The sequence below is a fragment of the Podarcis liolepis genome, assembly GCF_965112155.1.
Source record: "Podarcis liolepis genome assembly, chromosome: 3".
In the NCBI taxonomy this organism is placed as follows: Eukaryota; Metazoa; Chordata; class Lepidosauria; order Squamata; family Lacertidae; genus Podarcis; species Podarcis liolepis.
This window is the reverse complement of record NC_139557.1, coordinates 40,937,146-40,961,024: the sequence shown is the minus strand read 5'-3', so window position 1 is coordinate 40,961,024 and position 23,879 is coordinate 40,937,146. Positions and strand designations below refer to the sequence as shown.

At 41.7% G+C, this 23,879-nt stretch overlaps 2 protein-coding genes across 6 annotated transcripts in view; one reads left to right on the top strand and one right to left on the bottom strand.

The window, feature by feature from the left end:
- Window positions 1-3,249, top strand: part of IMPG1 (interphotoreceptor matrix proteoglycan 1) — an 83,347-nt gene extending 80,098 nt beyond the window's left edge. The window contains exon 21 of the mRNA XM_083497428.1: window positions 1,258-3,249. The gene's annotated coding sequence lies outside the window, so the exon portion shown is untranslated. The remainder of the gene's footprint in view (window positions 1-1,257) is intronic.
- Window positions 3,250-4,027: 778 nt separating this feature from the next.
- MYO6 (myosin VI) overlaps window positions 4,028-23,879 on the bottom strand; it is a 108,147-nt gene continuing 88,295 nt past the window's right edge. The window contains exons 29-35 of one of the 5 annotated variants that reach the window (XM_083497424.1): window positions 22,399-22,428; window positions 21,541-21,579; window positions 15,656-15,759; window positions 14,445-14,576; window positions 13,099-13,125; window positions 10,920-11,141; window positions 4,028-7,859 (exon numbers count right to left, since the gene is read on the bottom strand). In XM_083497424.1, the coding sequence (XP_083353550.1) occupies window positions 7,660-7,859; window positions 10,920-11,141; window positions 13,099-13,125; window positions 14,445-14,576; window positions 15,656-15,759; window positions 21,541-21,579; window positions 22,399-22,428 (754 nt within the window). In that variant the 3' untranslated portion in view covers window positions 4,028-7,659. Of the gene's footprint in view, window positions 7,860-10,919; window positions 11,142-13,098; window positions 13,126-14,444; window positions 14,577-15,655; window positions 15,760-21,540; window positions 21,845-22,211; window positions 22,429-23,879 lie in introns of those variants that run through there. The other 4 variants (XM_083497425.1, XR_014524663.1, XM_083497426.1 and 1 more) reach the window with 4 other exon arrangements.

Here is a 23,879-nt window from a genome sequence, read left to right as displayed (position 1 = left end):
TTCATGTATTTATTTGCCACTGCTATAGTTAAGCCCTTTTTAAAATAGCCTAAACAATCATTGAAGAGTGGTGTGAAAGTAAAAGAAAACTGAGCACTACAAAAGCCTGGTAAAGGTAAAGATAAAGGGACCCCTGACCATTAGGTCCAGTCGTGGCTGACTCTGGGGTTGCGGCGCTCATCTCGCTTTATTGGCCGAGGGAGCCGGCGTACAGCTTCCGGGTCATGTGGCCAGCATGGCGAACCAGAGCAGCGCACGGAAACGCTGTTCACCTTCCCGCCGGAGCGGTATGATTTATCTACTTGCACTTTGACCTGGTACAAGCTACTAAAGGAGAGGATCTTGGAGTATAAACTGGATTCTAGGGGTGAGCAAAAATGTCTGTCGTTGTCATCCCCCCTCCCCGAATTCTCTGCCCAACATGTCGGCAGCAGCATGGTGTGGGTATTGGAGGAGGTAAGCAAACATACATTTTTGTTTGCATTGGTAGATGAAGGTAATGATGGAGTAAGGCAAGGATGGAAGGAGGACTAAGCGCTTTGCTTCCTTCAGCAATTCTAAACAGTATTAACACTGGATCTGTATTTAACTGTTGGTGGGCAATAGAGGGGTGGGGTTGCCAAATACTCTTGGTGGGAATGGAAGTATCCAGCAATTCAGAAGGTGTTCAAAGAAGAAAATATTCTCAGAAAATGTAATAGTTATCTTCTGATAAATTTTGGCCAATAATTTATCTCAAGAGAAGTCTAAGGTGTGGGGCATGTGTCACTCCAGAAATTACCGTATTTTTCGCCCTATAGGACACACTTTTCCCCCTCCAAAAATGAAGGGGAAATGTGTGTGCGTCCTATGGGGTGAATGCAGGCTTCAGGAAGCTATCCGCAAGCCGTGGGAGAGCTGCCTGCACCCCGACGCCTGGGGCGCGCTGAGCTCAGCACGCCCCAGGCTTCGGGCTTCGCGCAGCTCTCCGCTAGTCATGGGAGAGCTGCGCGAAGTCACGCAGCTCTCCCATGGCTTGCAGATAGCAGCCTGTTCTGGGGGCTGGGGTCGGGGGAAGCTCGGGCTTCTCCTGCCCCGCACCTGGGGGGGGGGAATAATTTTTTTCCCTTTATTTTGCCCCCCCAAAAAAACTAGGTGCGCCCTATGGGCCGGTGCGCGCTATGGGGCAAAAAATACGGTAACTCTGGAATTTGAGGGAAAGCTCTCAGTGTCTTTTGAGTCCATGTTGGCCACATTATTGGCACTTTGTTTCCACAGATTTTCACCAAGAGGACTGCTGGTTATACCAAGTTCACTCACCTGGATAAATGGAGTCTTTGGGGGAGGAGGGAGGCAACAACAAAGCTTCAGAAGGCAACCAATATTTTTTTTCCATAACAGTGAACACATTAACTGAAGTTTATATCTGAGTAAAAAACAAGAAGGTGGCTGCACCTACTTTCCGTCAAAACTGTTGTCCTCCATTACATAATATCCATGTTACCATGAATGCAGTGCTAAATGTATTTAATAACTGTACAGTGTTTATATGATAAATATTTTTATTTTAAAGCTTAGATTCAGATGCAGAAGTCTCTGCTGGAAAAGTTACCATCGGTGGTATTCTATCCCAAAATAAATGAACAGAAAAGTGGCCGACACATATACTAACTACTGGAATGGCTGTCAGTTATGTGGTAGTAACTGTTTTATTATAATTACTGGAGAATCGTATTGAAGGCTTACAATGGGGTTTTCAGCCCCAACCACCACCACCAGTGATTATTTAAGTCTTTATTAAATTTGTTAGTCACTTTCTCTTGTTCAGGGCAACCTAAAGTGACCTACAATCAGACAGACAGAAACTAAACCCCACGATGCTGTTCTTTTACAGATATAAAGACATTAAGTGGACATTTTTATTTTAACTGTAATTGCTAAGAGATTTTCCTATATGCTTTTGAGAATCGGCCTGTAAATTTTAGGCTGTGTGTATAAGGGATGTGTTTGCTATCATATAGTTGTGATAGATTGCAGAACAGACACCAAGCCACTAATGTGGTGTGATTTGTTACTGTACAAGACTTCTCAACTAGCAGCATGCAGACACATCTAGTAAGATTTTTCAAAAAATGGACACACACACACCCCAACTACAACCCACACTTCTGTGCTGGGTCATTTGTCTAAATGGAATGATAGGTTGTGCAGAACCTTCAATGCACGCTAAGCACTGCATAACTGGTAGTGATCTGAATTGCTTTCAGTAAAAACAAACTGCTTCAGGTGTCTGCAGCAAGTAGGGGGTAGAGACTTGTTAGATAGGTTGGTGCATGTGCGTAATCCTACAACCAGCCAGGAATATGCATGAGCCTCAATTTCAAATATGCTAAAGCAGCAAGAGATGAGGAAGCGCAGCTTAGAGGTCATTCTTCACCCCAACCCCCAGATGTAGAGAATATCCAAAGCCAGAATTATTTAAAGTTAGGTGTGCCTAGGAAGCAAGCACTAAGGGGAAGTTTTTTACTAGGGCTAGCATTGCTTCCTTTCTTTTTTGGAGCGGCAGGTGTTTTCCTTTAATTATCAAGTGCATTTTTGCTCTGGGTATAATCCTAGTGCCCTGAACCGTCTCTCCTTCCTGCGTGCATTTAGGCAATACAGCTTATATAAACAATACCATGGCTAATTGCTTCTCTTAAATGTTTACTCGGAGCCAATACCTGTAAGAGTTGAGCTAACTAATCTTCATCTATTTATTTTACGGTGTCAAGAAAGTCGCCTGCCAAGTTATATTCTCATATGGGCTTGTAGACGCCGCGTTAGAGGTAGTCAGCCGCCTCAAGGTAAAAAAAAAAAGTTGAGTTTACAGTCAAGTATAACATTATTTATGTATACATGGAAAAGATCTCATCTTAATGTCAGTGAGGAAGATTACACGGACGCCAAGGTACCATTGCACAGCCTAGATGACATCTTTAGGGCATATATCTGAAGATATCCCACTATACACCAGGCACTATTGGAGGTTGTGTAAGTTAATATTCCTCATTGTATTCAATATATTTTCATTTCAGAGCTATTTTTTTTGTATATGTTTATTCATACCAATTTCTATAAGAAAAACAATAGAAATCGTTTTTACATGTCAGTTTTAATAATGAAACAATTGTTCTTGACCATAATTTATCATTTTCAAATATTAATTACCAAATATCTTTGCTGGATGAGAGAATGTTTTGTATTTCAATAAAATAATAAAATATTTAACTAGAGTGTAGACAGACTGTATTTCTATGTTATATATCAGAAAAATGTCTGCTTAGTAGTTAAAAGTTTTTTTCCCTTTTTTGCGCATCTAGGATGCATGCATATATATAACATAAAATATTTAAAAGCGATATAAGGGCAATCAAAAATATTTTATAATCTTACAAAATATTAAATCCAGTGCTTGTTTTAAGGTAACTTGTAAACAACTTGGCTTCATTTGATTCAAGCTGGCTTATGGTCACAACCATCTTTAATTGGGTTGTGGAAAATTATGCATATTTGAGAAAAAAAGCATTAGTTGGTAAGAAGAATGTTAGTTAGAAGCAATGACAACCCTCGACACACACACCCCGCCACCCCCCAAAAGTTCCTCGTTGGAATATTATGCAAGCCAATTCATGAGACAGTTTTAGAAGCCTGTACAGTGGTACCTCGGTTTACATACTTAATCCATTCGGGAAGTCCGTTCTTAAACTGAGGCGTGCTTTCCCTAATGAGGCCTCCCGCCGCCGTTGCCCTTCCACCGTTTGGATTCTGTTCTTAGACCGAGGTAAAGTTTGCAAACCGGGACACTGTTTCCGGTTTTGTGGAGTTCGTAAACTGAATTGTTCTTAAACCGGACTGTTCTGAAACCAAGGTACCACTGTATTACTTTAAAATCAAATGTTGTTCGTTTATTTGCTTTAATGGTTACACTGACTTGAGAAAGCAAAGTGCAAGTTTCACAGATCCCCCAGTCATTCTCACTCTTTCTTAAATAAATAATATCCCAGAGAGATCAATGGAGTGTTTTTATTTTGCAGCAATTTTCAGTACATAATTAAGGTCATTTGACAAAGTACTTAAAACAGTTTAGGGTGAAAATAACCCAGGGATAAAGTAGGCAGAGATACCAGAAGCTGAGGAATTTTTCAATGGAATGTTAAAGACATTGTGTCTGTATAGGTTTTATGTTCCCAGTAAAGTAACTGTGAATTGAGACACAGGGCATGTTTATAACTGCATTTTCATCACTCAGTGACTGCGACCAGCATGTGAAACAGTCATCGCAGACCAAACACTATAAAAAGAACTTCAGCAGAACATCACATCCCCTGAAACAATAATCCGAATCCATTCAGGTGTATTCAAGTAATGTACATGCATAAGTAAAACAGCACCGCCAGAGATCTTATAACCAAAAGACAGCAGTAGGTCCATTTCTAGTTGCAACAGAGGGCTTAACTTGTTTTCTCTTAAGCAACACATGGTGGTTACTAATTTTAATGACGAAGCATGCAGCCAGATTATACGGAAGTGCGGGATATTGCAGTTATCCCAATCAAAAGTATATATAGATGGCATCACATGCAAGCATTTGGGGTTCCTTTTTCACAACCACTTCCTAGGATGCATTTGCTCATGGCTTTGCTTCCCAAATATAATGGATACAGCTCATCTATTATGTCAGCTTACGCTCTTAACTTTTAGTTACTCCCCCCTTTTTGTAAGCCGTACCTTTAAATTACAACACAGAAAATAATTTAAAGGAGAAAGTGCATCTTTTATACACCATTAACGATTTGATGCGATATGGGGTCCGTAAGAAACAGCCCCAGACATGCCAAGGAAAGCGAGTGGCAGCAGTAATTAACGAGGGTATTTTTAAAAAATAAATAAAAAGCATGCATAATGTCAATAACTGTTTGAGAGGATACAGAGACCATAAGAACATACACAGGGTAAGAGGCATTTTTAAACTGAATGTGATTCTCTCCTAGTAGGAAACACAGAGAGGTATGAAACTCTCATGTAGTGTAACATATCTATTCCTCATTAACTATTTTCCACCCCCCCTTTCTCTGAACCTCTTCGCCATAAAAATCGTTGTGTTATCCACAGTGCTTTTTTAGAAGAAGAAGAAAAAGGTGCCAGTACTCACCATGAAGTCGTTACAGTAAGTGACACACTTTTAACGTTTGAGGGCGAAAAGGTGCCAGTACCGTGTGCCCTTGAGTACCCCCAGGAAAAAAAGCACTGGTTATCCAACTGGCCTTGTATGTATTTGTGACACCAATCAGATCTAAAGCATAGCATTCAACTAGTGAAGTATCTGATTAGATCATGGTCAGTTATCGCTTAGCTTATGACTATAACTTTAATTCTAACATCCAGTCCCTATGGCCTCAGTTCAACAATTTTGCATTGAATAATCTTGTTCTGCCGAACATTGATTAGAGGGGTTCTGCGAGTTCAGGACCAGCACAAAAATCCTCTCTAGCTCTACATGGCAAAAACGTGTTGTATGCATTGTTCCTGTTGCTGGATCCTAACCATCCAAAACAGAGGGCTCCATACATAAACTTGGATCCCATGAACTGCAAGCGGGCTCTGTGCTGCCTCCTCCTTCCTGTTGCTCCTTTTGACCTAAAGTCAGGGTTTTTCTAAAATAGCAAATGGTGCAATGAAGGCTGGGGACAGCGAGACCCTCCTTTGTGCAATTAGAAGTGCCTTTAATTGGGGTAGGCTTGTGATTTTGCTGGGCTCTGATTCCCATCAACTTCAGCCAGAATAGCCAATGGTGAGAATTTTAGTTCAACAACATCTGGCGAGCAACAGGTTCCTCATCCCTAGATTTAAGTCATGGCTCCCACTGGTGGGGTGAAGGTTGCATGTGCAACCTCTGATGGATTTTTGGTGGTGGCAACTTCAACAATCAAGGCTGTCAGAGCGGACCATGCCAACCAGCTCTTCAGAAAGTTGATGTGCAGGAATAGGGGCTTTTTACAGACTGAAGACAAGATGGAAATAGACAGGGTGTGAACAGTTTTAAACCATGCATTAAAATTGGAGGTTAATCAATATTGCAGTTTTACATCCTCTCAACCCTGTCCCAAAGTTGGTAGCCATGTGGGCACATAGCATTTTACACTGGATAGTTGTTACACTGCAGAGGGTATTTCTGCCAGGAGGCATGCTACGGCAGAAGGCAGTGACAATGGTGTGCTTAGAAAGTATATTGAAGAATTAAAAACTACAGCTCAGAAATGTAATTAGCTTCTTAATAATAAGGGAGGGGAAGCCTCCCCAAATTCAATCTGTTTCCCTCCCAACCAGACAATACTTATTTCCCCAAATCTCCTAACACTGAGATAATACCAAGGTTTAATCTGTTGATATTAGCCAGCTATAGGGCTATCCAGCAACATCAATAAAAGGCAACTTCCATCTGTGTGAAACAAGTAATCGTTATACATAAGAAATTTAATTACCATCCAGGGTACATTAGCAAAAAAAAGCAGCCCACAAAGCCTGAAGTTGGAAGATTAGCTGGGAAAAAAAATATCTGTAAGATTAGAAGAAAAGTTTATTACTTTAACACTATGAAGTTAAGCCATTTGAAGCAGCATGGCGCAATTAGAAATTCCAGTGCTGTGCCACTCGTCAAGAGTCTGAAAGTTTCTGACAGAAGCCACCTAATCCCATGTGCATTGCACTGAAGTACAAAGGAACAGCAAAATTCAGCTGACAATTAGGCTTTGCTGTCATGAAAAATGGAACCCACTTCCCTTATGCTTTCAGTCCTAAATGTATCTAGATATATATTTTTGTAAAATATTGCTTAACTCTGTCTTACTTTGTTTGACTAAGAAAGTTATAACCGAAAAATAAAAATGAAGAATTGCCTGAACAAATTTGTCTTGTAAAAAATAGTTAAAAAAAGAAAAACCCACTGCTTAGTAAATTCAGCATGCATCAGCATAACTATTCCTAAGTACTCCAGACACAATTGTCCTGCTCTCAGTATTTGAAATCCTGCAATCTACCTAAGACACATTTCCCAAAATGCTTTCTTGTGGACATCTACCTAGATGTCAAGCAGTTTTCATAAGTTGCACATGAAGTCTTTCATCTTATAAAAGTTTTTTTTTTAACCTCTAGAGTAGAAGTTAACAATAAGGCCTCACAATTCCAGTTATAAGATGCAATGTACTTTTTTCTTTTTGCTATGCTATCTTGAAGGAGAGACTAACATTCTGGGTATCACAAAGGAATTAACAGTGTAAAGAGGAAGACAAAATGCTGTCATTGTTATGTAGTTAAATCCCAGTAGAGTGTTACTCTATGTTACAGCACTTTTAGTGTCATGACAGATGCTGTGGGCAGGAATTGGTGCATGAACGAAAAAAGCAAACCACGTAGTTGGCTGAAACGGATGTTCAGACCCTCAGAACTAGTGAATTCACTACACAAATTAAAACATCAGAAATACAAATTAAAAACTGCCACATTAATAAAATCTGTTTACTTTATATTAAACATCTCTAGACAATTACAGAATGTTTAAGTGTCCTCTGCTGCTCAGAGGAATTCTTCCCTTTATTGTTAAGGTGGGGGGGGGGACCAAGTGTTAATATAGAAAGTGACTACTTATTTCAATAGGTTCTGCAACATAGCAGTTGCATACGTAGGCCGAGCTTGTTTGCTCTCAATCGCATTTTGAAGATACTGGATTCCCCCACAGCGCTCCCAGATCTCTTCAAACTGCCTCGGCAAAATCTCAGCTCCACGCTTACGAGTCAAGCCAGTCTCTTCAAGATTCAGCTCGCACATCTCCATGTCATCCTTGCCTGGAATGTAAAAAAAAAAAAAAAAGGGGGGGGGGAGAAAAACACCACCAGAATTAACAAAACATACAATGGGTTTCCAGTTTCTCCTACAGTGGACTTACTGTGTTGTGTTTAGATTTTAACACATACAGTGGTACCTCGGGTTACATAAGCTTCAGGTTACATATGCTTCAGGTTACAGACTCCGCTAACCCAGAAATATTACCTTGGGTTAAGAACTTTACTTCAGGATGAGAACAGAAATCGTGCTCCAGTGGTGCAGCAGCAGCGGGAGACCCCATTAGCTAAAGTGGTGCTTCAGGTTAAGAACAGTTTCAGGTTAAGAACGGAACTCCGGAACAAATTAAGTACTTAACCCGAGGTATCACTGTACTCATAAAGTTGGGAACAAAGTGACAGTGAACACGAGAAGGGCATTACCTCAGTGCTAAAAATATTGCCAGAGATCTTAAGAGGAGATATACACATACACACACACACACACACACACACACACACACACACTTTGTATTTATACACATAATATAAACTCTGGGAACCTTCAGGAACAGTTATGTGATACAACATGAGATACTGGGACTATAAATAAGCCCAAAGCTTCTTTAGATACAAGCCATTGCTTTGAGAGTAAGGAATAACAAGACTCCATTCTTCATAAAAGGGCAAAAGAAAAATACAGTGGTGCCTCGCAAGACGAAAAGAATCCGTTCTGTGATTCTCTTCGTCTAGCGGTTTTTTCGTCTTGCGAAGCAAGCCCATTGAAGGATTAGAGGATTAGCGCTATTAGCGGCTTTTAGCGGCTTATCTGCTGATTGGATCAGCTGATAAGCGGCTTAGCGGCTTAGAAAAGGGGGGGGGGAGGAAAAAAACCCCGCAGGAACTCGCAAGACATTGTCGTCTTGCGAAGCAAGCCCATAGGAAATTCGTTTTGCGAAGCACCTCCAAAACAGAAAACTCTTTCATCTAGCAAGTTTTCCGTCTTGCGGGGCACCACTGTATTTGAATGTCTTGTCTTGGATGTAAAACCCCAGTCTGAACATGTTTCAGTAATACTATACAGGCCTCTTGCCAGCCTGTACCACTTCAGAATCTAAAATCTCCTGTCATGTGGAGAGAAAGCTGGACTTAAGAGTCTTCACCATAGCAATATTGCCACAAGGAGGGCAACTGCCACACAATCACACGGTGATCAAATGACAGAAGATTTGAGAGTCAGCACATGCACAGCACACTTGGAGAAATATTGCATACTTTTACAGGGCTTCCTTTGGTTTGGTTATGGGCACTGTTAGCTTTCCACACCACTTACTAGTGCATTTCCTTAGAAGTGAGGAATTTATTTCTCTTTCAGGCCCCAAATACCGTATTTTTCGCCCCATAGGACGCACCAAGTTTTTTTGGGAGGGGGAATAAAGAAAAAAATTATTTCGCCCCCCCAGGCGCGGGGCTGGTGCGGGGGAAGCCCGAGCTTCCCCCGACCCCAGCACAGGCTGCTGCCTGCAAACCTTGCGCGCTCGGCGGGACCTCCCGCCGGGCGCGCAAGCCTTGCGGACACCTTCCTGAAGCACGGGGCGTCCTCCGGAGGGTGCCCCATGCTCCGGGCTGCTGCCCGCAAGCCTTGCAAGCCCGCGGGAACTCCCCCGGGCTCGCAAGGCTTGCGGATAGCTTCCTGAAGCCTGGAGAGCGAGAGGGGTCGGTGCACACCGATACCTCTCGCTCTCCAGGCTTCAGCGAAAGCATGCATTCGCCCCCTAGGACGCACCCAGATTTCCCCTTCATTTTTGGAGGGGGAAAAGTGTGTCCTATAGGGCGAAAAATACGGTAACAATAGCAGAGGATTGGTTCACATATGCACGCCCATCACTTGATGATTGCAGCATCAACTACAGGCGAAATGTTATGATCTGTCTGCCTTGTACGTACATAGTGCTTTTCAAGGGGATCAGCAATTTAATTGCAGCTCAGCAATTTAATTGCACACCAAGTGATGTAGAAGGATGTACGAACTGAACCATGGTCTGTGGCACTGTAGCTAAACAGTCTCAACAGCACCACGAAGTGGGTAGTGTGGTTTTAAACGCTAGGCGCTTACCCAGACATTTAATATGACTTTTTCTGAAAATGTGAGCATCCCATTTTTATTAATAAACAAGAGATAATCAGTATTCGATTTTGCTTCAGTCTCATTAAATGAACTAAATTACACTTGCTTTGGATATATGGGATTTTGTTTAAAATCAGGCCATATAGATTAGGAGCAGTGTCTTACAGTAATACTCATACGTATAACTTAGTCTGTATTAAGTATTGAAATGTGTTTAGGAGCTGCCAAATAATGTAGTTATTCTCATTACTCTAATTAAGGACTGATGTCTTTGGAAATTAGGGAGACCAAGCTTAATTAAACACATCCATTTTTATCAACAGGTCCCTTTCCCTCCATTCCTTATAAAAAATGCAATGTGCTTCATACATTTCCTTTAGCCCAGTGACTCAAGGTTTCTCCATTCCCTTCAGTGCCAAGGATACTGGTGCATGAAATACTGTTCTAACCCTTACACAAACAGAAGCCCTGTTCATATTGTAATTCTAAGATAGCTCTGGAGCAAAATGGATCCTGGAACTTTTGGTACTTCCTGCTAGACTGACCTTTGAACACATTTTCTTCTATTTAAAGAAGAAAAGGAGGGTGCGGGGAGCATAGGAGCTGCTGTTTCCCCCTATTTTCCTTGAAAGTAACAGTAGGATAACTTGTTCAAAGGCCAATCTAGTAGGAAGCATGAAAAGTAAGTTAAAACGTCTAAAGCTGTAAGGATGCTCTGCAAATGTAATACTGATATAACAAAACCATCATTCACTGCTTTGCTTAAGTGATTTTGGGGTGTTTCATAATGAAGTTGGTTATATGATGGTACAGCCTTTCTGAATACAGCATTTGGATTTTATTTGTAGCTCCTCTTTCCTGCAACATAGCTCAAATCTCAGTTTGTTTGTTTTCCACTAATAGGGGCCTAGTATTTCACTTTTCATTGCATAACAAAACTAAAAATGAATACCAACCAGCCACTAGCAAGATAGGTGGCTTATCAGGATGAAGCTCCATTTGACGAGCAATCCATGGTCCATCAAAGTGTGCATACCACCAGCCTTTCTTCTTGTTCTGCGGATCTTTGTATTGGTCTGCTGGGCGGATGAACGGAATACGAAAGTAACGCTGCTGCCGACTCATCTCTGCCTCTTGCTGCTGCCTGGCAGACAACTGGCTTGTTGGGTTCTGTTGAGCTACGAGGAGTAACTAAGGTTAACATTTGCAAGCCAAGGATCAAAATCAGTCTTCAGTACAGTTACTTCTGTTGTTTAATCTACACAGAAAGTAGGGAAATTGTGAAAAGATGATTACAGTGGTACCGTGGTACTCGAAGGGCTTGGCTCCTGAACAAATCGGCTTCCGAACGCCATAACCCTGGAAGTGAGTGTTCCAGTTTGCAAATGTTTTTCAGAAGCCGGATGTCTGACACAGCTTCCAATTGAGTGCAGGAAGCTCCTGCAGTCAATCAGAAGCTGCACCTTGGTTTTCAAATGGTTTCGGGAGTCGAACGGACTCCCGGAATGGATTAAGTTTGAGAACCAAGGTACCACTGTCTGTATTCCATAGCAGGGAAATGAATCACGATACTGCTCCCAAAGGAAACACCTTAAAGTATAGTTTCACAAGTTAAGTTACCCTACAACCTGGAGTAGATACGAACGGTACAAGAGAAGGTGAATGATAGGTACAGGTTGAGAAACAGTCACCGCTTAGCTTACCTGAAATCCCACATTCTAAGATAGAGAAGGGGAGGGCCATTTCCTGAACTTTGAGAGACTTGAACTTGGCAAAAATACCAGTAATATAATTAATCATGAATTCACAATAGCATTACATAAATCTGATCCTGTAGTAGAAACTGGTCCCTTCGTCTGCACTAAAACCTGCTGCAGATAATGTTAACTGAAACCAGGCTCAGAAGTAGCCTCAACTTGATTCCAACTTCCCACATTGCCACTGAAATTCAATGCATACTGTTCAAGTTCACCTAAGAAAGAACTCTTCTCAACAACTGTTTATGTTGTGAACCACCCTGAGATCTCTAGATGGTGTGCAAATTTAATAAATAATAATATTTCTTTTTAAAGATGCTAAGAATTCAACTGTTGTGGGCAACTAAACAGAAAAAGACATTTCAGTAATTCAGTATTAAAATAATTAACATTGAATTCCTCTGTTAGCCAACCAACTTTAAGTAGTGAATCTGGTTATGGACTCTGCCTGGCTGAATAAAAAATGATGAGCTGCTGTCACATCTGATTGATTGATTGGCAACTAGGAACAGAAAGTAAGTGTATCTTGCCCTCATTCATACATGTGGTGTTAATAAATCCAGAAATAGCCATTGCTTATCCCAGTGTAGAAATATTCCCAGTATAGAAATGAGTAAAAAGACCCTTTTGCTATAATTAGGCTTTAAACCATAAATATTATGTCCAATTTATCCATTGGCATCACGGCAAACATTCATGTAAATTAGTCAGTGTGTATTTTTCTGGGAGAATTATTGAGCCTGTTTATTTTCATTTAAATTAACTGACATGCAAAGTAATGCATCTATTTCTGTAAGTCTCCTCAATATACTTTGAAGTAAATGGAGGCTGTGGCTTTCACGAATGTGCATAATGGTGAGCCATAAAGAGGGCTGAGAATTAAGAGCATTTTATTGGCCCTCAAAGGCAGCTAGACAGGTCTTTTTCCTCATCCTCCTGTACTCAGACCAAGGATATTCTGCAGAGTAAACAAAGCCCTTTGGAAAAGAGAGATTAATTTCCTCCTCCTAAAACCAGCACCGTAGATGTTAATTTTTATTCTAAGGTTAGTTGATTAACAACAGTTTGAGTGTTTTGCTACAACAGAAAAAGATGTCTCTGACAGGCACAAGCTGCAGAAATGCCGCATCATATGAATTTATCATCTTTCCTTTTTATAATTAAGAACAATATTCCTATGGTAACATGAATATCGTCATGGGCTGCTATCTTTTTCCTGCAGCTCCCAGAGTACTTTTAGATGGCAAAATAATTACCAGGCCAAGTATGATGTGACACAAATGTAGCAAAACACAGTATTTCGTTAGGGTTAGTAAATCGGAGCCTATGTTTTTCCTATGTGCAAAGTTAGCTGAAATAAACCAATTCCCTCACTTACTTGAGTTGGTCAAAAATGGTGCAAAATCTGCAAACAAACATTGGACACTGAAGAAACCATAAAACTTTTTGATCCGAGCAATCTGAAAAGGCACTCTTTCAGCAGTTCAATGGAACGTGCCATTAGCCACGTGTAACCACTGAATGGGATGGCAACAAAACTGGAAAGAGGGGCTGCTGGCAGCTGGATTGTTGTGCTCACCAGGAGGGAGAGCGGGCAAAACCATCAGGATGCCAGTGCAGGCATAGTGGTGGGCATCCCTGTTTTGGCTCCATATCTATGACTGCACTGTGTCCATCTCCCCACTGCCTTTACCTTCCCATTTTTGGTGGGCACAACATGGCTGCTTGGAGGCCGGGTGTGTGGCAGCACACATCCCCACCACCCTATCCCTGAGAAATAGCTAATATGGACAATACACGATTCTCCCTTCCTGGTTAAAAGGGGAACAGCAGAGGGCCTTAGCTTGTTTCATATCTCGTTTGCAGGTAGAGCGGACTGGAGCCCAACCAATTCAAGACACAGGGAATGTCAAAGCAAACAGTATACCATAACTATGACGTGTACAATGCAACCCAAAGTAACAGGAAAAGGTACCCAAAAATGCAAGAAACAGATTCTGGTAATCACTCAACTGTCTAGCTATCCTGTAATAATATTGGCGGGTACCCCACTCCAGTAACCTAGAGACTCAGGCTCACTCAGGCTTTTCCCATTCAGGTGTGCTAGCAAGAGAGTCCCGTTCCCATACATCTACTTCTCAGAAGCCAATAAATCTGGTCCAGTCCCTTCTGTAAGACCCTTTTGTCCAAAAACTGACACACTACACTGTGGGCTACACCCAATGCTTCAGAGGGTAAAGGGAACCACCAGAGCAGATTTTGGGGGCATGCAGCAGAGGGGAAGAGGAAGACTCAAGCTTTTAGCACTGTGAGATAGAGGGAAGTAACTTGAACCATCCGTGCCAATATAGACACAGATGCTGTTCTACTCAGAAATCATTCTCTGAACAAAACAAAGGAGCAGTTCACAGAGGCACACTTATCACATGATGACTACGGCTTAGTCATGCTGGCCACATGACCCGGAAGCTGTACACCGGCTCCCTCGGCCAATAAAGCGAGATGAGCGCCGCAACCCCAGAGTCAGTCACGACTGGACCTAATGGTCAAGGGTCCCTTTACCTTTACCTTAAGCTACCTTTTAAAATATTCTGAAGGGCAATTAAAGTTCTTACTTTATTCTAAGGTAACTATTAACTTTTCCAGGAACCTCATTCAGGTACTCCCTATCTCCTTAGCTCTCTCTCCCAGCATTTTTAAGGGGGAAAAAGGATTTATCCTCACCATAGTCGGTCACTGATTTGGGTGCACGCTGTTCTGTTTCTGTATTGCGCTTCTTATTCTTGGACTTCCAAGCATGGTAAACCTTTAGCCGCCTGTGAAACTCTTCTCTGCAAGCTGCCAGCAGTTCAATATCTGTCTCAGACAAAACACAGCAGGGGTGGAATAAGTGAGGAAAAGCAATAAACAAATATGCTTATGAATTGTGTTGACAGAGCCAAACAACCAAAATTATTTTGGAGCAAGTTATAACATTGCTTCTCACAGTGTAAACTTATCAAGCTGTGGAAGAGAGAGAGAGAAAATTGGGGAATAACTTTTTTTCTTTTTCTTTCTTTTTCACGGTTTAGGCATTTTTAAATACGTGACAGCAGAAAAACGACATAAAAACAAAACGAAAAGAAACCCACCGCAAACAGTGTTTCAAAAAAGTATTCAAGCTTTAAAATCTCACATTTTATCAGATCTAAAGTTAACCTTCTGCATGCAGAAAGAATCTTCCGCCCAAGGAAGGGCTGTTTTACATCTTGCACTCAACTGTGGTACAATGAAAGGGAAACAAAAATTCAAAGATGTTCTGCTTCTGCAACAGGTTTTTGATAACCGCTATAGATACCACTATTATGCACATTACACAAACTCTTGTGTGTACACAGTTGAATCTCTTAATCCTTCTATTCCTGGTTCTTTGAACTCAGACTGATAATACCTGAATTTCTCCCAATTATTTCTCCCTCATTATGGGGGCGGGGATTATTTGGTCTCTGCTTCAACACAACATTGCCAGTGGCATTAGGAAGGGTGAGAGCAGACCCTCCAAGTATCCCTATTTTCCAGGGACAGTTCCGGATTTACAGAAGCCGTCCTGGTTTCTGATTTGATCCCAGGGTGTCCCGCTTTTTGTTAGGATGTCCCTCTTTTCATCAGAGAAATGTTGGAGGGCATGGAATTATCTGACCCCCCCAAGCCATCTGTGACATGCAGTTAAGAACCCTTTCCACTTTGATATGCAGGAGACAGAGTGCCTCACACCAAGTGTTGACCGGGAAATGCCTGAAACACACACAGCAAGAAACAACTATCCACTATTATTAGATTTCTACCGCAGACCTAATTGTTCACACAGTTGCTTAAGAGTTTTACCAGGAAAAAATAAGCGAAAGTGTTCCTACTAGCCAACAGGCTTCTTCTCCCCCAAATGGGCAGCCACTTACCACAAGAGGTATTGATGGTATCACGTAGCTCGGCATACTTCCACTTGCTAAGGTCATGTTTCTTAGTGCCAGCTGCAGCTTTGGTGGCTTGCACTGTGGGTCCCCTGAAACATTTTCATTAAGAAGTTATTGCAAGATTCACAACAACAAGGAGGTGAGGTCAGGAAAACAGGAGACAAGAACATCATAAAAATAGGGAACCATACAGCTATAAGGCAAACAAAAGGACAACTGCACCAATTGGTAACGCACAGGGCTTTCTTTTTCCAGCTCAGTGGATGCCATTGCCATTATAAGAGAACGAAGGAGGCGTTCGTGGTGAGTTCTGCCACATCTATCTCTAGAAATAAAGCACTGGCAATGCCCCCAGCACTTTGGAGGGAAGGTTTTTTTAATCAGAGGGAAACTTTTTCTGTACTTCTTAAGAAGTGAAAAGCATTCCAAGTTGTCTTTCTCTTATTCTTTGACAAGATGCCGCCACCATTTGCCCCTCTTGGAATACTTTCATGACAAGACCAAGGACATAGCAAAGCTCTTTAACTTGAATAGTGTTTGATGTGCTTCCTTTTGCAGGAATAGTGATCGATTCTCATTTGACTCCCATTTTCTGTTACTGTCCATAGTCAGGCATGCTTGCCTGTGTACAAACTACATATGTACAGCGACAAAGCAAGCATAATTGGGCATGTGTTGCTTTTAAGAAGTGTGAAGCGGTTCCGAATACAGCTGTTAAAGATAAAGGTAAAGAGACCCCTGACCATTAGGGCCAGTTGTGGCTGACTCTGGGGTTGCGGCGCTCATCTCACTTTATTGGCTGAGGGAGCTGGCGTACAGCTTCCGGGTCATGTGGCCAGCATGACTATGCCGCTTCTGGTGAACCAGAGCAGCACACGGAAACGCCGTTTACCTTCCCGCCGGAGCGGTACCTATTTATCTACTTGCACTTTGATGTGCTTTCAAACTGCTACGTTGGAGCAGGGACCGAGCAATGGGAGCTCGCCCCGTCGCAGGGATTCGAACCGTCGACCTTCTGATCGGCAAGCTCTAGGCTCTGTGGTTTAACCCACAGCCCCACCCGCATCCCATACAGCTGTTACAAAGTGATTAATAATGAGGAGGAGGAGGCATATGCCAAATACTGTACACACGTACATCACCCTTCACATTTGACAGGGTGTACCTATAATTCAAAGAGTCAGATCTCTTGCATTACTATTATTAATTAAATTTGTATGCCGAGGTGCTTTGCATCAGAAAAATACAAAATGAGAATACAAAATACATAATAAACGAAAACAAACCAGTAACTCTCTATCTCACAAACACATGTAAAAAGCCATAGAATGTTAATCAGCTGGTTGAAGAGAAACATTTTTGCTTGGCACCTAAGGCTATGTAATGAAGGGGCCAGGTGAGCCTCCCTGGGGAGATCATTCCACAACAGGGAGCCACCACAGAAAAGGCCTGTTCTCATGTTGCCACCCTCTGGACTTCTCAAGGAGGCACACAAAGAAAGGCCTCAGATTATGATCGAAGGATCCAGGTAGGTTTATATGGGGAGAGGCAGTCTTTGCATGGCTTCATAGCTTTGTCAAACAGACATATTGATCAATACAGAGACTGAGGATCTCTATTCTCCTTTCTGGTCATTTATTTCATTTTCCATCCTGTCGTTCTATATAAAAATCCATCCAAAGTTAAACATCATCTTTGAGAATTCTAAAAGCTTCTAAACAAGGAGAAAGGATCTGCAAGAAGCGGCCACAAACAGGAAAACAACCAACCAAAGGAAGCATGTTTACCTCTTGAATACCTGGACAATTGTCTGTCTACCAAGAATAGCTAAATATCCTTCAAGCTTCAGAGCAGCAGCACATGAAATAGCCACACCCTTGGCCCACAGGACACATGTGTGCACACACATCATTCCTCAAAACCAAGCAGCCTATTCTATTGCTAATAAATCTCCTCTCTGCCCTACAGAAGCCTACAGTGCCTTATCTCTCACCTCAGACCTGGGATTTCACACACACCCTTTCAAGCTTTCCTTTTCATCCTACTTTCCCCTCTCCTACTCAGCCTACTAATTCTTGATATTCACCTTTTCAACCCTGCCTATATTCCCTGTGTGCTCCTAACTTTGAGGTGCCATTGCTAAAGCAGAAGCAGCTCCTGCTGGCAATGTTTCCACCAACTTCTATGGTCTTCCCCTCCCAAGCTTTTCTCAGGAACTGTTTTCTGTTGGGAGAGGGAGTAGTAGCAGCAACAGTTCGCCTGAACTGCCTCATTGCTCCATTGCTCTTGAACTACATATGACTCAGGGACAGTGTTCTATGTTATAACAAGAGCTGCTTAAGAAGACCATCAGAAAATTGAAGATGGCAGACAAAACCATCACGGAGCCAAATGGCCGCACAGCAAACACTCTTGCTGCATAACACAGAAGTATACAGTTCTCTAACATGGTCATTCTTTGAGTGAAAAGAAAACTAGCCAACAGTCTTGCTTCACTCCCACATTTCTCTCTAAACTCATTCTGTAGTAGCTGCTATAATGGCCTCAACGCTGAGGCTCTAGGTACTGCGGAGATAAGATTCCCATCATCCCTAACCATTTTAGGGGTGGGAATGAAGGGTCCTGTAGTTCTAACAACATCTGAAAACCCAAGGTTCAGGGAGGATGCCCTATAAAGGACAGGTGTGCTTTTATTACTGCAGTTATTATTCTGTTTTCAGTTATAGATTTTTGTGTACTGCTTAGAGATCTTAAACATTAATATGTTTAGGAATGCTTTAAAATAAATAAATAAGGTTCTGGGTAAAACTGGTTCAATTCTCCTTAAATCTTCAGTATCAATTTTTACTGTTTTGTGCCACTTAGATCCATTACCCTTAAAAATATGTCTATGAGCGTCTGAGAATTTAGTGAAGAGTGCCTTATTATGTTACAAGCAGTGTCTAATGTGATATTAAAGTGCAGCTTTAAAAAAAAAAGTTAAAATGCTGTTAGGACTAGACAAGATTCTGCAAGTTTATTATCAAGAGAACTCAAGAACGCCAGTCATATTGATCCAACTATCCTTACGAACAAGAACTCAATTTTTATTATTAAAATATTAAAAATGTGCTCTGTTCCTTACTGTTTAACACAATCTCAAACGTGGCGAGTGGCCTTTTGCACAGCTGAGAAATCAATAGCCTTTTATTGCAGCCATTACATTAGTGCATGCCATAAAAGTATATCTTAAATGACAAATTAATTCCCCATTCGCTATTTAAACAGCCTGAAACTCAAATACATTTTAGAGACTCTCATTGCCCTTATAACTATATATACACAAAATGCAAGTGCATAAAATCGTGCATTGTAACGGCACAATGAAATGTAAAGGTTATGTTTTAAACTGCTGGCACACTTCCTGTTAGACACAAAAACAGTGGTTGTTAAATCTAATTTCCTCAATATAATGACTAAGCCTCTTGAACAATTAATGTGACAAATCCTGAGGATTTTCTTTATTTAGCTGCACCACCCGTAGGCCTAAGTATCCCTCAGATAGTTTAGATCAACAGAACTAGGCCAAAAGATCTCTGGTTAAACAAGTAATCTTTAAGAATGGTAATCCAATTGAGTAGCTTAGCTTTTCTTTGATGGTTCTGCTAAGATCACGGTTATGTGGACACAACAAACCTGTGATTCATAACTGTCAGTAAGATGTGTTTGGTAGTGTCTCCATTCCCATTGCGCCCTTTCGGACAAACCAGGGTTTACTGCTGTGCAACTTGTGAAACAGCCCAATGTAATGGATAATCTGTCAGATACACATGCTCATTTAAGTCATTCGTTTTGACATTGCAACCTCATTTGTCACATGAGCAAGCATGTCATTCATACATAAACTTGCTAAAGGCAAGCACTCTATTCCAGAGGCTCAGATTCTGTAACACCTAATATGAAAACAGAGATCCATGTGGCCAGAAACTCCTGCATGAAGTGTGCAAACAGTCTCCAGAATTCCTGGACATTTTTTTAAAAAAAAAAGAGAGGTGGAATCCAACTTCATGTGTGTATTACAGGTTTATTACCTTTGGCCTGAGCTTTCAGAAGTTGATAGTTAGGGGTGGGGAATTGGATACAGATGACAATCTTTACCTGCCCCACATCTGACATGTGGACTTGGTTTGGTCAAAACACCCTTGTAGGCCAAAGGAGAGGCCCACAGAACGGAAGGTTCCCACTCTTGCCACAGACGCACTCAGCACACCAATATACAAATGCACCGAAGGGAAACTAAGTAACTGTCAATGAAGTAAAACTAAAGGAAAGGGATACCATCTTGGCAGTTGGAATGTTAAGTATGAATACAAATGAATTGAGACCCAAATAATTATTTCTGACAAGTCCAAAGCGTGTGCTAAACCAGGGGTCCCCAAAGAAAGGCCCGCGGGCCGGATAAGGCCCAAGGGACTCGTTTATCTAGCCCGCGGCAACCGCTGCCACTGCCCACTCTTACCGGCACTGTGCTGCACGGCTGCCCACTTCTGGGTCGGAGTTGCATGCGCAAGCGTTATTTCTGGTGCACATCTGGGAAGGAGGAGGCCCATGCACATGTGCACAAGCTATTTCCAGTGCTCATCCGACACAGAAGTGCGCCAGAAATAGCGTGTGAGCACGCGTATCGGCACACGCTCCCCCGCCCTCTGGGCGATCGGCACGAGAGACACCTCCCCGAGGCACGGTAAGTTTGCTGACCCCTGTGCTAAACCAATGTTTTTTTCTGTCTCCAACTCCCCTCTTTGAACACACACTCTCTCTCTTTCGCTCTCTCTCTCTCTCTCTCTGTGTGTGTGTACACACATACACATACACACACACACACACACACCCCACCACCACCATCAAAAGTAACCACCTTAAAGGAGTTGGTTCCCAATCATCATTCCAATGCCTGCAATTCTTTTTACTTTCATACATTCATTTCCATGTGGCATGCAGCTGTTCATATCCACAGGACCCTCTTTTTCTATTCCCATGCAAAACAAACTAGTCAAACTGTTGTTTGGTTTTTGGCCAGTATATACAATAAAAATGTGATGTTCTGGCAAATCAATTATTGGGACAATAAGAACGCAGTTTGATTTACAAAATGGCCATATGCGAAGAGCTTAACATCCAACATTTGCTTATTTAATTTTGTCAAAGCATTACTTTTATTTTTTATTTTTTAATGTTTCATCTTAACTTCAGGCACCAAATGCTGTTAAAGCTGCATCTGGCCTGGAGGTGAGAATGGACAACGTTTAATTTGCAGCTCAATAACACACGGAGTTCTTTTTACTAGAAAGGAGGAGTGCATTCCAACATTGTCTATACAACAGTACAATAAGAACATTATTGAATATATGCCACCTGTCTGTAATTGGTTTAGGTAGTACTATTTGGCAACAAGGTAAGATTTTGATCCTGCTGTTCTTTAAAATAGATCTGTCAGGATTTCAAGATTTAATAGCTTTTCAGAAGCTACATGCTAAGAGGCAGTTACTGCGGCAATTCTCAATATGGAAATGCATGAAATGCAAGTTTTTTAAAAGCGGCAAGAAATCTCTTCAATTTATCTACATCAATAATATTAGATAAGAACTTTGATGAAAATTAATTCTTCTTTGTGCAATTCATAAATCTAACAATGAAATTATTTCTTAAAAGAAATCTGATGGGTGCAAATTGGTACTAAATTGGTGCAATGAACGAATCTTGATTGGAAGTTATTTCTTCATTTTCCCAAAGCAATTCAAATAGAATAGAATTGTACTTTATTTTGATTTATTATGATTATTTCATATGGAGATTGAACTGATTTGTTTCCGACAACCTGTTTCACCCACCTAGACAAAATTTCTGACATTTCAGTGGCCATTTGCTCCCTATAAAAAAATTAAGAATATATGAGGGTAGAGGGAATATAATGCTTAAAAGTGCTAGCATAGTAATTCCGGTGGTTTTATAACATCTAATACTGGATCAGCAGACAGATGTCTATCCTAAAAATTATGCTGCACTAAACCGATCCAGAGTTTTATTAGTAAAACAATAATTAATCTTTGTTTAGCTGATATCAGAAATATACACTTTGACTGAATCAAACAACCACACTTACATAGGTGACATTTAAATTACAACCAATTGCACCTGTATATAGGTAAGGTAAAGGGACCCCTGACCATTAGGTCCAGTCATGACCAACTCTGGGTTTGCGGCGCTCACCTCGCTTTATTGGCCAAGGGAACCGACGTACAGCTTCCAGGTCATGTGGCCAGCATGACTAAGCTGCTTCTGGCGAATCAGAGCAGCGCACGGAAACGCCGTTTACCTCCCCACTGGAGCGGTACCTATTTATCTACTTGCACTTTGACATGCTTTTGAACTGCTAGGTTGGCAGGAGCTGGGACCGAGCAACGGGAGCTCACCCCATCATGGGGATTCGAACCACTGACCTTCCGATCGGCAAGTCCTAGGCTCTGTGGTTTAACCCACAGCGCCACCCGCATCCCTGCACCTGTATATAAGCAGTCTGAAAGACTGACACTCAAACAGGACTCATGCTCAAATTATAAATATTCTGGGGTAAATGGAAATAAAGAACATTCATTAGCAAGGTGGCTAACACTGTGGAAAACTATTAAATTTTTTTAAAGCCCACAGATTTCTACAGAATGCCCCATAAAAAAAAAAGATTGTCATACGCAGTCATTTGACATCTTGTTCCATTGGGTCTGCAAATAGAAGATATTTTGGTTAGTGTGGCATTTTCCTAAGTTAGTTTTGTACTAATTTGCAACATTACAAAGCCTGTTTGGTCAAATGACTGCCTGTTATTATCCAGAAGGCCCAGCACCCGCTTCTCAGGGGTGGCTTAAAATGTTGTTTTTTTCACTTAGTGTTTTTCTATCTAGCCCTTACTCCAAATTGCTCAAGGGAGTGTATCTGGTCTCTCCACCATCCAATTTTATCCTCACCATGATCCTCTGAGGTAGATCATGGTGAGACAGCCAATCCCCCCCCCCCCAAGGTCAACTGGTGGGTTTCCAAACAGAGTTAGGATCTGAACCTGGGCTTCCCCAGTACTGAGCCAATGCTCCAGCCATAGCACCCTATTAAGCCTAGTGGGGAGAATTAACAGAAGGATTTTGCCCAACAGGAATATATATGATGCAAAGGAAGGACAGAAGACCTAAGCAAGTTTAATATTTGGATATGTTCTAAGTAAATTTGACTGGAGCCTTCTTACTCATTTATACAGCACTAGGAGGATAGGTGTCCGAAACGAAAGGATAGCTGGTAAATTCTTTGGTTTTGGGTTACAAACCACACAGAGTAGAACGTATGCTGGACTTAAATGGCATGCTGCTATTAAATTGGCTTAAACTAAAATTATGGTATGAAATGCCAAGTTAAACCATGGTTTAGCACAAACAAGCAAGCACATGGGTTCCTGGAGTGAAGATCATCTTTTAAATGCACTCATTTTCGTTTTGGGCTGGGTGTTTGTTTTATTACTGCTCAATTCAACCCGTCTGTGTGTGTGTGTGTGTGTGTGTGTGTGTGTGTGTTATTCAGAAGGGGCTTCCCAGGTTAATTAATATTTGTGGTGCTAATTGCATTGTAAAAGGTTAAGGCAAAGGACCCCTGACAATTAAGTCCAGTTGCAGACAACTCTGGGGTTGTGGTACTCATCTTGCTTTACAGGCCGAGGGAGCCGGCGTTTGTCTGCAGACAGTTTTTCCGGGTCATGTGGCCAGCAGGACTAAGCCGCTTCTGGAGTAACAGAACACCAAAACCAGAGCAGCGCATGGAAACGCCGTTTACCATCCCACCGGAGCAGTACCTATTTATCTACTTGCACTTTTTGGGGGGCATGCTTTCGAACTGCTAGGTTGGCAGGAGCAGGGACCGAGCAACAGGAGCTCACCCCGTTTTGGGGATTCGAACCGCTGACCTTCTGATTGGCAAGCCCAAGAGGCTCAATGGTTTAGACCACAGTGCCACCAACTTCCCTAATTGCATTGTAGATTGTGTTTAAGGGCACTACTTGGAGAAAGTGCTCATCCTTAAAGGTGGCATACAAATGTTTTAAATGCAGTAAATAAAATAAGAAATAATGTTAGCTTCCTATCTAAGAAAGACACCTTTTCAATGGCAGTATCTTTTTTGAAGGGCAAAACTA